This window comes from Rhipicephalus sanguineus, chromosome 11, assembly GCF_013339695.2.
Source record: "Rhipicephalus sanguineus isolate Rsan-2018 chromosome 11, BIME_Rsan_1.4, whole genome shotgun sequence".
NCBI lineage: Eukaryota > Metazoa > Arthropoda > Arachnida > Ixodida > Ixodidae > Rhipicephalus > Rhipicephalus sanguineus.
Genome location: NC_051186.1, coordinates 119,356,558 through 119,372,886, shown reverse-complemented (window position 1 = coordinate 119,372,886; position 16,329 = coordinate 119,356,558). Strand labels below are relative to the sequence as shown.

At 48.7% G+C, this 16,329-nt stretch overlaps 1 protein-coding gene across 17 annotated transcripts in view; it reads left to right on the top strand.

The window, feature by feature from the left end:
* The window catches only part of LOC119373346 (uncharacterized), a 273,279-nt gene that overhangs the window by 201,308 nt on the left and 55,642 nt on the right, over nucleotides 1–16,329 (top strand). For 9 of the 17 annotated variants that reach the window (XR_007417885.1, XM_049420281.1, XM_049420284.1 and 6 more), the window contains exon 3: nucleotides 7,604–7,772. The exons of the other annotated variants lie outside the window; for them this stretch is intronic. Coding sequence is in view for 8 of the 9 variants with exons in the window: in XM_049420281.1 (XP_049276238.1) it covers nucleotides 7,604–7,772 (169 nt within the window). In the remaining variant the exon portion in view is untranslated. The remainder of the gene's footprint in view (nucleotides 1–7,603; nucleotides 7,773–16,329) is intronic. 17 annotated transcript variants of the gene reach the window in all.

Genomic DNA, 16,329 nt, shown 5'->3' with positions numbered 1-16,329 from the left:
TTTACAGCGAAAGCTTTTATGAGATCATTTCACCGGCCGTTTTTGACGCCGTAGTTGTCCGCCGCTGCCGCCGTTGTCCGTAACCAGTATCGCTCGAAATAAGAAAAAAAAAACGAAATAAGAAAAAAATTCCAGGATGGAACGAGGTTCGAACCTGGGCCCTTAGCGTGGAAGCCCAGTATTCAACCTCTGAGCCATGCTGGTGCTTGAAACTGCTTTGCAAAAAGGTCCTATACAGGCTTCATCTCGGGAAGGAACCACATTAGCATATGCAGTATAGCGTGGTAGAAGAGTAAAATAAGCACCAAGCGTCGCACAACGCGAATTCTGTAACCAGGCGTCACACAATGCGAATTGCGCAACGAGTAGGGTTGTTGAATGCTTCCAACCCATTACAAAGGGCTCTGCCATAATTCTTCATCGTCATCAGGCACAGCATCAGTAAAGTGCGCATAATGCCTTACATGCGTTTAGCAGGTACCAACGCTCTCCGTAGAATGACGAAAAATGGCACAGTGCCTGCTGCCCTACTTCTCAAAAATTACGATTTATAGCGTAGTGGGTTCCTCGCAAGTTCACTTGGATTGGTTGCCAAAGAAGCCCATAAGCGCATAATCCATTTCCTCGGGGTCTGCGTAAAGTTCTTCACCCCCCCCCCGTCTCTCTCCCACGTCAACGTATGTTATACAGCATGATGGGAGAGGGACATAGCGACCGGGCGTCACCTAATGCAAATTACATAACTGGTGGGCCGTTTAAAGCTTCCAACTCATTACAAAGAGCTCAGCCATAATTCTTCATCGTCATTAGTCGTCGCGTCAACAAAGTGCACATAATGCCTACAGAGGTGTAGCTGGTGCCTGGCTTCTCCGCAGAATGACAAAATATGGCTTAGAAGGTGCTTCCCAACTTCACAAAATTGAGATTTGGGTAGTGGGTACCTTTCTAGGTACTTGTATTGTAGCCCCAAGAGAGCTTACAACGCGCTCTAGAAACGCCGTTCTTCCAGCTTTCGCTGTGACTGTGCTGCGGTTTCAGCGCAGGCCTGGCGTTTTATTCTGTAGAAGAGAGCATTCCAAACGAGTGGTTCACGTGTATTTAAACTAAGCCCGTGACATATAAAACAATCCCACGTGAATACTCTCACGCCCAGCCGTATTGCAGGGTTCACACCGTGCTTCGACCGAAATAACCATTCGCGTGACCGGTGTCAAAGTGAGCGGCAAGTAGCTTTAAGCAGCGGCTTCACAGGAGGGCAGTACATTCTGAGTAGGCAGACGGCAAAGAACCGCTATCGTCCCTGTATAGAAAGATTGAAGGTCCGCGCGCGCACGGTACTTCCGCTGAAACGTCGGAGGCCGAATAAACCCTCCCACTCCTGTTGCGATATATATATAATATATATATATATATATATATATAGTGCAGATATGGTTCACTGGGCCAGTTCTTCTCGGTAATGGGTATAATACAACGAGGCGTTGTCAACAATGATATAAATATCTATTTTCAACAGTTTCGGAGGGGACCTCCCTTCCTCGGTCGATGAGTTAAAACTGACGTCGAAGTTCCGTCTTGCTTCTTGCCGCGTCGCTCTTGCCTTCAAGGACATTGCAGAGAGTGGGGGAGATAGATTACGAGAAGAAGAAAAAAAAGAAACAAGGAGAGAGAAGAACACCGACGAAGTCAGAAAACGAGGCGAGAAAAAAAAACGCTAACTGTGTATGGCATGAAGTCGTTGAAGGTGTTTGTCGGTTCGCGTCGGGCGCAGGGCCACCCAAAATTGTTGTCGCGGAGGGCAGAATGAGGGACCTGAGGGAAGAGTGTCCCCTTAATGGGTCGGCATAACGCCTTTCGTCTCCGCCCGCTCCCTGTGAATAGGCTCCAAGTGGTAGAGGAGCGTAAGCACTTTACATTGTACTAGTGAAAAACATAAAGAAAAATAAACAAAAAAGGGAGAAGGAAAAGCAAGAAAGTAAACGACACTGCACACGTACGAGCCAGTCAAGAAATAGACATGGTCCCAATTATGATTCCGTGTTGCCAAATTCATTTTCGCTTATCTCTCGGAGGCAGGAGAGTCTTCCAGGGTCCTCATTGATGCCGGCTGTTAATGTTCTAAATTTACAGATAAATATGCCTCACGTTGTTCGCGCGCGCGCGTGTTTTGGAAACCGGACTGTAAAAGAGTTACGCTGATATTTTCAAAGCTGTAATTTGGCAAGCGCAGATGTCTGGATAAGGGTAGCTTCGGCGGTGAAGTGACGTGGTACCGGTGATTATTAAACCGCAGCCGAAATGGCGTGTCCGTTTGGCCGATGTATTCTTGCCCGCAGACGTTACAATGTAACATGTATATCACATTGCTGGAGTCACAATTTAGGTTTTGGGTAATGTTGAATTTGAAATCTGAGAAGCTTGCCTTTGATTCAGGCGTTGTGACCATGTGTGGGCATACCTTGCAACAAGCTTTTCCGCGGGGGCGGCACCCTGGCTCAATTTTGGCGGGGTTGGTTTTTGCTCTGACAAGAATGTCTTTCAGGTGTTTATCCCTGCGGTACACCACGCGAGGTGGCTCCGCGAAGATGGAAGTCAGTCGTTTGCTTTGCCTAATCATGTTGAAGTGGCGGGAAAGTATGTTGTTAACTCGTGGCACCGATGAGGAGTAAGTTAGTACAAGATTTGTTTGGGAAGTTGTTTTGGATACTGTTTTTGGCTCCGTAATTATGTCATTCCGGTTCACGTTGCGAGCACGTAGTATGGCATCGTCAATAATGTCTTCGGGATAATTTTGTTGTGATAGAGAATTCTTTAGGCGTTCTGCGTGTTTGTCAAATTCCTATATATCGGTGCATATTCTTCGATACCGGTAGGCCTGACAATATGGAATACACGTCTTGCAATGTCTTGGATGGCTACTGTTGAAATGTAGGTACAATTGCCGGTTTTTAGGCTTTCTGTAAAGGTTTGTTGAAAGGCGTTCATTTTTGACAGAAACAGTCACGTCCAAGAAGTTAATGCTAGTTTTAGAAATGCTATGCGTGAATTTAATTGATGGGGGAGCTCGTTGAAATCCCATATGAACTGTTGAAGGCTCCCCTCATCGTGGTTCCATATAATGAATATGTCGTCCAAGAATCTTCTGTAATACAAAAGTTTCAAGGCGCGCCCCTCAATAAATGGGATTTCAAGACATGACATAAAGGTGCTTGCAAAGTTCGGGGCCATTATTGTGCCCATTGCAGTGCCACTGGCCTGAAGGAAGTGCTTGCCAATAAACTCAAAATGGTTATGGTTTAACACAAGGTCGAGAAGTTTAGACAGTACCTCGCCACTTACACCGGTCGATGAGTCAAACTTCACATACTCAGAAACCGTAGCCCCAATTCCGTCGCGGTGGGGTATGTTAGTGTACAGTGAGCAGACGTCCATGGTCACCAGGAAGCTATCAACTGGGATGTTGAGACTAGAAGTTTCGCGGATGAAATGGTTTGTGTCCTTTTGGTAAGAGGGAAAAGTCGGTGGGATGTCTTTTATCAGGGAATTAATGAATTCTTGCTTTTCGTTTCTTTTCTCTCTTTGTTTATTTTTTGTTCATGTTTTTCACTACTTGCACAATGTAAAGTGCTTACGCTCCTCTACCACTTGGAGCCTATTCACAGGGAGCGCGCGGAGGTGAAAGGCGGTATGGAGACCCATTAAGGGGACACTCTTCCCTCAGGTGCCTCATTCTGCCCTTCGCGACAACAATTTTCGGTGGCCCTGCGCCCGACGCGAACCGACAAACACCTTCAACGACTTCATGCCATACACAGTTAGCGTTCTTTTTCTCGCCTCGTTTTCTGACTTCGTCGGTGTCTTCTCTCTCCTTTTTTCTTTTTTTTTCTTTTTTCCTTTTTTCTTTTTCTCGTAATCTATCTCCCCCACTCTCTGAAACGTCCTTGAAGGCGAGAGCGACGCGGCAAGAAGCAAGACCGAACTTCGACGTCAGTTTTAACACAAAGTCCCGAGGAAGGGAGGTCCCCTCCCGAAACTGTTGAATAATAAATATTTATATCATTGTTGACAACGCCTCCGTTGTATTATACCCATCTATATATATATATATATATATATATATATATATATATATATATATATATATATATATATATATATATATATATATATAGATATATACGGTAGAAAAACAGGTCGACAAACGTGCGAAACACAAGTTTTACTAACGTTTCTGCAGGAGGGCCTGCCTTCGTCATAGTGAATGGTTACAGATGCCACGCAGGCCACATGTATCAGCCGCTTCTTTGTGTATCACACGGCTAAGTCGTTATCAGTAGTTTAAGAAACAAGGTTATACATCACTATTACACAATAGTGAATTGGCACGTATTAGATACCTTAGAACTTGTGTGCAATGAACTAGGTCTACAAGATAAACTGCGCACGCAGTCGCTCACTTGGCCATAAATGCAGCAGTATAATCGCAGCCGAAAGACATTCAGCAGGACTTTAAAAAAGAAAAAAAAGTTAGAGAGATAAAAACAAAATCAAAAAGCACGCAAAGCGAAATGGATACGAGTAAAATCATGAAGCGATAAAGGCCATGGACATTATGTACGTAATAACTGACAATAGGTCAACATCGTGCAAAAATACACACCAACCAGTAACACAAAACGGAGATTTACTAAGGCGACATGGAAGTAAGCGTACCGGGGCTCTCGTTCATGCCGTTAGAAAGTGTTTGAATTTATGAATTAGGAACGACTCTCACTTCACGTTCATGGTGTGATTTAAAACTCGATTTCAGTATTGCAACCATAATGTTACTGAAAGAATAACCAGCCTCGGTGACATGCCTTGAAATTGGTAAGTTAGGAAGGACATGCACATGAGCTTTATGATTATTGAAACGGTATCGAAAAGCAGTTTCGGTTTGACCTATGTATTGTACATGACAGATTGAGCATTCTAGCAAGTAAACGACATTTGCAGTGTCACAAGTAAAACTGCCCTTAATCATGAATTCGAAGTTAGTCGCAGTACTGACTGCCAGTGTTGTCGTGGTCATGTGCGCACAAACTTTACAGCGGGGTTTTTTACAAGGATGGCAACCAACCGTCTGGATGTTATTGTTCTGTTTGGTTTTAGAGGGAGTTAACAAATCCCGCAAATTTTTTCCTCGTCTGTAGACAACAAGCGGTGGTTCTGGAAACGCTTTTGTAATGCGTTCGCTCTGCATACGTATGTTGTGGTGTTTATGTAGAATAAATGCGACGTTAGGCGCCGATGCGTTGTGGGTTAAAACCAAGTTAACCTGTGAATGACTTTTTGAATTTTCTTTGGTGACGCAGAGTGCTGCACGGTCTTGTGCGTCGGCGCGCGTCGCTGCGTCATCGACTAACTTGGCCGGATATTTCTGTTTAAGAAGTGCAGTGCGTAGTTGGTTACAGTTGTTATCGAAGTCAGATTGCTCAGAGCAAATTCGCTTAAAGCGTAAGGCCTGGCTGTAAAATATGCTGGATTTGCAATGTCTTTTGTGCTCCATAATGCTCCATAATGCGCCTTTTTATCTTAACCTTAATCAAGACCAGCAGTCAGCGGCAACTTGTGTTCTCAGTCCAGTTTACTTTCATCACATCTATATCTCAATTATTACAATACACTTAAAACAGTACAAATAAAGTTTCCTATGCTTCGCTTCATGACCTGTTGGTTTTCATTAAGGTTGTGTCAAACAAAGACACGAGCCCTCGAACATTCCTGGCCTTTTGATGTTGCACCTTCAAATACTAGTTATCAGTGGTTTTAATCCAGTAAGGACATTTACATGAGATACACGACTCACACGAGATATTTTTACCAAGAACTTCCCGTAAAATAGTTTGCGGTGGGAGACCGTGTCAGCCCCTCCCCCCCCCCCTCCCCTACTACGCCTCTGACCAATAAATATGTCAGGTGGCGCATGAACGCCAGTACGCTGGGATATGTGTGAATAGACTTGAGTATAAACGTAAGCCAATATAACGCTGATAGTAATGCAGAATATGAGTAGATAGGAGCCCAACCGTTAATTTTTACCGCCTGCAACTCGAAAGGCTCTAAACATCTATATGCAAACACACGTACTGTACATATAAAGGGTGTAATATTAGGCTATTTGTTAAATATTTAGGTGATTTCACACTCCCACTCCATGGTAACAAATTTTATATAAAGACTGAGGTCTTCCTGAGGTCTGCGCAAATTCGAAAAATGAAAACGTCATGCAGTTTCACAACAACGCTGATCCTGCAGAATCATAGGGTAATTGACCTATTTTCGGTAGCGCTAAATACCAACCAAGGCAAACGGTAGCATGCACACTTATGATGTGTCAATTCTCACGACGTCAGGACGATGATGCATACCACAATCAATACAAGGCGAAGTTTTCGAGTCACACATTGACTCCAAGAGGAGTAAAATGAAACTCGTAGCCTACAAATAATTTCATGCTCTGATTAAATTTAAAAAGAAATCACAGTCATCAGATGGAGCCTAAACATTGCTCGGCAGAGGCCCTGATATTAAATCTTAAGGACGCTTGAGCTTCGCCTTCAAGAGCAGAACCCTATAGCGTCATCAGGCCCCGCTCGCATAGTATTCTCATCCGCTTCGCAGCTCACTTCTCGGAAGACACTTCACCGCGTTGCGAGGAAGGGAACGTGTGTGCCCACATCATTGCTCGTTTTGAACTCTCCTAGAATGCATGCTTACTGCCAGTGCAGTTACGCACAACACCATATTTCATCATACTACGAATTAGTAATCATTACCAGCAATATTTTTGTTGGTGATTATGTTTGGAAATGTGAGCATCCCAGAAAAGAACTCGGTCAAGCCCGTTGTGATGCCGAGTGTAGATAAGGTTTCGCACTATGTGAAGAAGGTGGCGAACCGTGCTGGGGTGCCTGTCGTCTCCTCCGTTCCAAACAAGCTTGCCGAATAGTGCTCAGATATTCCGTGTGATGGAAAGAAAAGTGGTTGTCAGAAAAAACTTGGTACAAAGATTGTTAAATGTATTACTCGGGTTATCTATGACACCCCGTTCACCTACGGCATGCGTATATAAGCAAGACGGATGGTTGTATTGATCACCGGGTGGGAAAGCATTCACGAGCTGTTAGGAGCGGGGGTACTAATTTGGCTGAGCATTGCGCAGGTTGCTGCGCCTATGAGCCGACAGTGAACGAGATAAAGATAAAGATTCTGGGCAGAGGCAGGGACAGGAATGCACTAGAGGTTTTAGTAACGTGCATTCTCAGGAAGGGAGAAGGATTTATGCTAGCGATACGTCCGTGTAGGTTTGTAGGGCAGAGACTTAGTATCTTGAATCTCTTTTCTTGAAGTTATTTTATGCTACGTTAAAATGCGTGTGATTTACTGCACATGTTTCTTTTCTATTTGTATATTTGCTGGCGAAGTATCAAATAGAGGTAGATGAAAGTTAGCGCCCGTGTTCTGTCTCTCGTTCTTGCGAATGCCTGCTTCTGCGCTCGAATGTTCCCAAAAGGCTCTTTAACGCGGTCGCGTTAAAGTGCCACTCAATATTCCGTTGCAGGGACTTGGCGTCCGATGTGCTTCCACAAGTCAGTGCGGCAACCGATATTGCTGCGTGAGCACGGGCGTCAGTCATCCTACTTGTCAACCTCTTGCAACAGTCGGCCGACGGTGCAGCAGGGTACTTTTCGGTAACGTGTACCGTCGTTTCTGCCCGTGTAAAAATCCAGGTAATTTCAATTTTTACATACTTAGGGAGCGAAATGCAGGGCCTCAACAGAACGAAATTGCTGTTGTAGCCTTTGCGACAGTCTCTATACACTACGTTTACACACGTCGCAAGGGCGAACAAATGAATGCGATAGCAGCAAATTGGAATGTCACGCGAAGAACGGCAACCACCTCGAAACTTGCAGCGCTCTACTCGAGCACAAAAGACGCACGAAAAAAAAACGTCTGCACGGAAAACGCAACACAGTCACAGCGAAAGCACGGAAGAGCAGTATTCCTAGAGCCCGTTATAAATTCTCTTGGGGCTAATACAAGTACACTAGGCGAGGTAGCCAGTACGCCAGAAATCATAATTTTTGTGAAGTTAGGAAGCGCCGACTACGCCACTATTCGTCACTTTGCGGAGAGGCGAGGTACTCGCTCCACATCTGTACGGCATTATGTGCACTTTGTTGATGCGGCGGCTGATGACGGTGAACATTTATTGCTGAGCACTTTGTAATGGACTGGAAGCTTTAAACGACCAACTAGTGACGTAATTGGCATTGCGTGACACCCGGTCGTTATTTTATCCTCCTAACACGCTATATAAGATATGTTAACGTGAGAAAGAGCGGGAGAGAGAGAGGAAAAGAACTTTATTGAGGCCCTCAGGAAATGTGTCTTGGGAAGCTTATGAGTTTCCTTGGCAATTACAAATACACTTGCGAGGTACCCACTATGCTATTAATCATTATAATTTTTGTGAAGGAGGGAAGCAAGCACTATGCCATTTTTCGTCATTCTACGAAGAACTCTGGCACCCGCTGTACATATGTAAGGCATTATGTGCACTTTGCTGATGCGGAGGCTGATGACCATGAACATTTATTGCTGAGCCCTAGGTTATGGGGTGGAAGCTTTAAACGACCAACTAGTTACGTAATTCGCATTGTGTGACGCCTGGTTACAGAATTAGCTTTCTGTTACGCCTAGTTGTTATTTTACTCTTCTACCACGCTATATTACATATGTTAATGTGGTTCCTTCCCGACATGAAGCCTGTATAGGGTCTTTTTGCAAAGCAGTTTCAAGCACTGGCATGGCTCCGAGGTAGAACACTGGGCTCCCACGCAGAGGGCCCTGGTTCGAACCTCGTTCCATCTTGGATTTCCTTTTTTTTTCTTATTTCGTGCGATAGCGGTTACGAACACCGGCGGCGGCGGCGGACAAATACGGCGCCAAAAACGGCCGTTGTTTTGATCTCATAACAGCTTTCGCTGTAAAAGATGCACCGGACTAATACGCACATTTGTAATAAATACCATGGAAGAGAAATGAACGACCGCAAAGTAACAACTCCAACACCCTGAGACTAGCAGCGCTCTGCTCAAACACAATGACGGAGGCACGAAACGAACACGCAGGTATACACAGGATGAGCTCGAACAACTCTCCCAGTTGTTACTTTGTGTTTGAGCAGCGCGCTGCAAGTGTCGGCTATGCAAAGTCAACTGCCGCTGCTACGGCTTTTCTAGCTAGCAGCTCACTCTATTCGCAAATGCTCCCACTGCAACGAGCAAAGTGAACTTCGTGCGCTCTGTAACTTCAAGGCAAGCTTCCGCAAACGCTCCGAAAAGGGGCCGGGTCACGCCCCACTCGGCGATTGCCGGGACGAGATGCTCACATGTCGGAGTTGTTCGATCCACAGGAAACAAAGAGCGTCTCTGTCTTCCGACCAATGCATATATGGAGGGAGGCCTTCCGGATGCCCCAGGTGAGAAGGAATTCTGCTGCGGGAGTCTACGGTGAGAACTGCAGACGCAGCCGTAGAAGCTCAGGACCTAGCTTGATGTGTTTATCGAGCATGCCGTTCAAAGGCGGATCACCTTATTCATGCGATGAGGTAGCGAACACAACGCGGACCTTTGTAGTCATGGCTTCGCGTCGGACTACCGCATTATGAGGCAAGTAATACACGGTCGGTCCACAGGGGGCAGACGGCGCTCGTCTCTTTGCGTAGCCTTCCTTAAAGTACTCGCTGATGGTGGTATGGTATTCTGGGTGATCTTCGAACTTCTGGGTGATCTTCGAACCGCTGATGTTGAGGCTGGAGCCTCATTTCAGCAACAGTTCTGTTTGTACAACACGTGAGACCTGGCTTCTTGATCATCAGCGGTACTACGTAGCGTCCTGCACTCTTATGTACCGCGCTACATAAGTGAATGATGCGCTGGATGCTTGCCCACGTCGTCTTGGCCGTCAGTTATACCGATGGCGTCAAAGCGCCACGTCTTTGCTTGGTCTCCAGGCCGGACTTCAGTGCGCCTGTTGTCGAAACAAGGCAGAAACGAGGCAGTTGCACTGATGTTACGCGGTGATGAAGGATGGTAGACGCTAGCGCACAGTCCTTATTACCCATGCAAATATGGTCTCAGTTGCACATAGATTGTCGGCGAAACGCTCGGTGCGTCTGATCACTATCCTCCAGTAATGGTCTAAACCGATCAAAACGCTTATCGTGGAGTTTTGTGGTTCGACCCCTTGAGGTTCTTTAGCAGAGGCCAGATTGCGGTCGCGCATCATATTGATAAGTGTTCGCTCTAAAGCGGACCCCTTACTGTTGTTTCCATCCATTTATTGTACAGACCTTTGGCACCTCCAGAGCTTCAAGATTGATGTCAATCGGATCAATACGACCACACAGCGTGAAGTTTACCCTTAGCATTGGTTATGTCATGGGTGGTTTGAGCCGCCGAATGCAAACACGCCTATTTCTTCATATCCAGTGTAAGGCAGGCAAAGCTGCTGTGACACGTCTTTACACATAAAGGTCCACAGGCCGCCGTTGTCAAGCCGCAGTGGCAATGACCAGCGGCCACGGTTTCCAGACTCCAAAACTCAGGCTGTTTGAAGCAACACAGATGGCGAGAGGGTGCTGCTTGCAGGAACCATTGTTACCTGCTTTTCTCGTTATGTGGCCGGCTCTCCTGGTTCGGCTTTAGTCAATTGTGAACTGCACGTTTTTCATGGGCCCCAAATACCACGCAGAGCAGAAACATGACGCCCTGAGCGTCTGTCGCATTTGAGCCTAGCTACGGTTCGGCAGTTGCGAGCAATGTATCACTGTTTTCCGCACTTGAAGCAGCAGTTCTTTTTGGAAAGCCGTTGGCGATTTTTATCTGGTTATAGTGTGGTTAGGCAGTCCCGTGTGACGTGTCCTGTGATGCCGCAGAAGATACATATGGTCTGTCTGGGCCTTGATATGGCACCTGGTGATGATGACCGCGCTGTCAGTGCTAGGGCGGGTGGTAGATGAGGCGGTGTCATGATGTCCGCTGCCTCACGGTTTGCTGACGATTTCCATGAAGTGGTTTCTTCACGCGACATCTCAATCTGCTCCCGATTTTCCTCTTCGACTTGAATAACTTCAGGATTGCCTTCACTTGCTCTTCTGTTGATTGCCCCACACAGTCCGCGATGTCTGTGTCGGCCTTCGTGCGCTTTCGTTACAGGATCGGCCGGTTCTCCGGCAATGAGCGCACCAGTAGTCGGTGCGAAACAACCATGTACTCTGCAGAGAGCACTTCAAGATTGCCCGTACAGCCGGTCTTGAACAGGATTTGCTCCTACACGTCCCACAGTCATGATACTTGCGGTTCAACCGAAAGCAGTCAGTCTATGTGAGCATCAATGAGGAGATCCTTTCGGGCATACTATTCGGTGAGCACCTTGACGGCGATGTTGTAGTACGCTTCACTAAGCCGTATTCCTTCGATAGCCCACTTTGCAGTGCCGGCAAAATAAAGGCTCGTTCGCACCGGCGACTAGGAAAGGCCGCGCGACTAAGTTGGTCGCAAAGCGAATGGTCGCAGACGGTCGCAAATGGCCGTTTTGATTGCAAAGCAACTGCTTTGGCTCATTCGCTCGCTGCTCGATTTTTCAGTCGCGCGACTGCAGTCGCAAACCTTTGAACCAATCCGCTGCGCAGGAACAGGACGTCAGCCTATTTTACGGGGCAAGGGTAAAGCGAGCTGTGTATGAGCAGACTTGAATTCTATGTGGCGACGCATATAGGTCGCACGCAGGTGTGAACGTCGGTCGTTTGGAGTCGCTTTCTGACCGCCAGTCGCAAATGGTCGCGCGACCGGTGCTAGTCGCCGGTGTGAACCAGCCTTAAGTCTTCGAGTACATAAACATTTCATTAGCGGTGAGAGCGGGTTGCGTGTGTATAGTCGCCTTGTTGTCAGAACCCCTGCCACTCACGGTTCTCACTTAAAGTTTTCGCAAGGCCGCTTGTAGACCCGGTGCTCGTGGCCTATGGTGATCGTTGAGGTATTCACTGGTCACGTCCGAGTGGGCAGCTCCTGTGGACTTGCTGGATCTGTCGCTTGTCTCCGCGTGCCTCGACTGGTTGCCTTCCATGGTTGTAGAACCAACTGATGCACAAGCGTTCAACACGGACCGAAGGCTGCTGACGGCTTTTATGATCTTGTCGTAATATTTCGAAACACCCAAAATGTTCTCGACAAAGTCCTCATCATCCAGGGCGTCGGCGATATTGTCACGTGGTCGTGACGTCGACGAAGACAGCAGTCGGCGTTGTCAAGATGAAACTGTTTATTTTGCCGAACTTGTGGCCGGGAAACGGAAAGTTAGTTTTGCAGCAATACACACGGTATGCACTGATAGCGGCGTACAGATCGTCGACCGTCGATCAACTGACCAGCGCTGAAGCGCGTCGGCATTTAAACGTGTGCCGTCGAATTTTCCAGCGTTATCGCTGGCTGTCGTGCAAATTCTAGAATAAGCTCGAGTGTGCGCGTCTTGCGCGCAATCTTAACAAAACGATCTGCAATGATCGCGAAGGTTCTCGAACAATGAGGCGCGGTTCGCGCTGAGCGTTGCTGACAGTCTTTGTGCCCGAAAACCGAATACGGCAAAAGTAATAAAGAAACGCACGTGGCAATGCCCCCCTCTGAAAAAGCATCGTCCCGATGCTTAAAACAGAACAGGCCGATGCATGCAACAATAAATAACAAGAATAAAGCAACAAAGTACAATAAACAATAGCACAAGCACAATAATAAAGCAAAATGACAGTGCTCAGATTTGCTAAAGCGCGTAATATGGTTTGAGGCGCACGACATGGACGACTTCAGGCCGTGCACGGCGCCGCTGAGAGTTCGTAATGCCGTCAGGGACAACCTCGTAGTCGAGTGCGCCGAGGCGTCGAAGTACCCTGTACGGTCCGAAGTACCGTCGAAGAAGCTTCTCACTGAGTCCCCGTCGGCGTATTGGCGTCCATACCCATACACGGTCACCGGGTTGGTATCCCATGTGGCGTCGTCGAAGGTTGTAGCGGCGGCTGTCAGTCGTCTGCCGGTTCTTGATACGTAGGCGGGCGAGCTGTCGTGCTTCTTCGGCGCACTGTAAGTAAGCGGCGGCGTCGAGATTTTCTTCGTCGGTGACGTTTGGTAGCATGGCGTCGAGCGTCGTCGCCGGGCTCCTTCCGTAGACCAACTTGTACGGCGTCATCTGCGTTGTTTCTTCGACGGCCGTGTTGTAGGCGAAGGTCACGTACGGAAGGACGGCGTCCCACGTCTTGTGCTCAACGTCGACGTACATGACCAGCATGTCCGCGATGGTCTTATTTAGACGTTCGGTGAGGCCATTGGTCTGTGGGTGGTAGGCGGTGGTGCGGCGGTGGCTCGTCTCGCTGTATTTGAAGATCGCCTGAGTTAAGTCCGCAGTAAAGGCGGTACCTCTGTCTGTGATGAGGACCTCTGGGGCGCCATGACGCAAGACGATGTTCTCCACGAAGAACTTGGCTGCCTCGGCGGCACTGCCTTTGGGCAAGGCCTTTGTCTCGGCGTAGCGGGTGAGGTAGTCAGTTGCTACGACGATCCACTTGTTGCCGGAAGTCGACGTCGGGAACGGCCCCAGTAGGTCCATCCCGATTTGCTGGAACGGCCGGTGAGGTGGTTCGATTGGCTGCAGAAGTCCCGCTGGCCTGGTCGGCGGTGTCTTCCGTCGCTGGCAATCTCGGCAAGTCTTAACGTAGAGGGCGACGTCGGCAGCAAGGCGTGGCCAGTAGTATTTTTCCTGTATTCTGGCGAGCGTGCGGGAAACACCGAGGTGTCCAGCCGTCGGGTCGTCGTATAGGGCCTGGAGGACTTCTGGTCGCAATGATGAGGGCACGACGAGAAGGTAGTCGGTTCGAAGGGGCGAGAAGTTCTTCTTGAGGAGAACACCGTTCCGTAAGAAAAACGACGGCAGTCCTCGCTTGAATACCTTCGGGACAACGGCGGTCTTGCACTCGAGGTACTCAATAAGGCCCCCCAGTTCCGCGTCGGCCCGTTGCCTTTCGGCGAAGTCGTCGGCACTTATAGTTCCGAGGAAGCAGTCATCGTCGTCGTCTTGCGGCGGCGCGTCGACGGGGGCACGAGACAGGCAGTCGGCGTCAGAGTGTTTTCGTCCGGACTTGTACACGACGGTAATATCGAACTCTTGAAGCCTCAGACTCCATCGTGCGAGACGACCTGAAGGGTCCTTCAAGTTAGCTAGCCAACATAAGGCGTGATGGTCACTGACAACTTTGAAGGGGCTGCCATAGAGGTAGGGGCGAAACTTTGACGTAGCCCAGAGGATGGCAAGGCATTCCTTTTCTGTTGTGGAATAGTTTGCTCCTGCCTTGGATAGTGACCGGCTAGCATAACTGATAACCCTTTCAAGCCCGTCAGTCTTTTGCACAAGGACGGCACCGAGTCCTACGCTGCTTGCGTCGGTGTGTATTTCCGTATCGACGCTATCGTCAAAGTGCGCAAGTATGGGTGGCGTCTGCAGGCGTCGTTTAAGTTCTTGAAAGGCTTGCACTTGCGCCGTTTCCCACCTGAATTCCACGTTATTCTTCGTGAGAAGCGTCAGTGGTTCGGCGATACGTGAAAAGTTTTTGACGAAGCGCCTGTAATAGGCGCATAAGCCGAGAAATCGGCGCACGGCCTTCTTGTCGGTGGGTGGCGTGAAGTCGGCGATGGCAGCTGTTTTCCGCGGGTCTGGGCGCACTCCAGACTTGCTGATCGCATGACCCAGAAACAAGAGCTCGTCGTACGCGAATCGGCACTTTTCTGGCTTTAGGGTCCGTCCAGAGGCCTTGATTGCTTGAAGTACTGCCTCAAGCCGCCGGAGATGCTCGTCGAAGGTCGAGGAAAACACGACGACGTCGTCCAAATACACAAGGCACGTCTGCCACTTCAATCCGGCCAGTACGGTGTCCATGACGCGCTGGAACGTCGCAGGTGCCGAGCAAAGACCGAAAGGCATGACCTTGAACTCAAAGAGGCCGTCGGGTGTTATAAAGGCAGTCTTTTCTCCGTCTCTCTCGTCGACTTCGATTTGGCAGTAGCCGGTCTTGAGGTCCATCGATGAAACGTACGTCGCGTTGTGAAGTCGATCCAGGGTGTCGTCTATTCGTGGGAGGGGGTACACGTCCTTCTTCGTGATTTTGTTCAGGCGCCGATAATCAACGCACTAGCGCAGTGTCCCGTCCTTTTTCTTCACTAACACCACGGGTGACGCCCACGGACTCTTGGACGGCTGGATGATGTTGTCGCGTAGCATCTCGTCGACTTGTTTCTTTATCGCGTCGCGTTCTCGAGTAGAAACTCTGTAGGGGCTCTGACGGAGTGGTCGAGAATTTTCTTCTGTTATAATGCGGTGCTTCGCAAGGGGCGTTTGTCGGACCCGCGATGACGACGAGAAACAGTCCTTGTATTGCAGGAGCAGGGTTTTGAGCTGGTTTTGCTTGGCCTTCGGAAGGCTCGGGTTGACGTCAAAGTCCGGTTCGGGAACTCTATTCGTCGAAGCAGGATCGGCGGCATCGAAGAGGGCGAAAGCATCGCTGGCGGCTACACATTCGTCGATGTAGGCAATCGTAGTACCAAAGTTGAGGTGCCTATATTCGTCGCTGAAGTTTGTGAGCACTACCTTTGCTTTACCGTCACGCAGCTCGGCTATACCTTGTGCGACGCAATCTTGACGGTTCAGGAGTAGGTGCTGATCGCCCTCGATGACGCCTTCAAGGTTCGCAGGTTTTTCGGTGCCGACGGAAATAATGATGCTGGAGCGCGGCGGAATGGTCACCTGCTCTTCTATCACATTCAATGCATGGTTGCCTAGCATCGCGTGGGGCGGAAGCGCTTTGTCTGAGGTCAGTGTTATCGACTTAGACCTCAGGTCGATAACGGCGCCGTGGTCACTTAGGCGTCCATTCCAAGTATCACATCCCTGGAGCAGTTTTGTAGGATTGCAAAGCTCGCAGGATAAGTCCGGTTATTGATAGTGACCCTCGCCGTGCAGACACCAATCGGCGTTATCAGATGACCTCCAGCGGTCCGGATCTCGGGGCCTTCCCAAGCAGTCCTAACTTTTTTCAACTGTGCTGCGAACGGCCCACTGATGACGGAATAGTCGGCTCCAGTATCGACGAGAGCGGTGACGTTGTGGCCGTCGATCAGAACGTCGAGGTCGCTAATCCGCCGTCTTGCGTTGCGGTTACGTCGCGGCGTCGGGTCACGG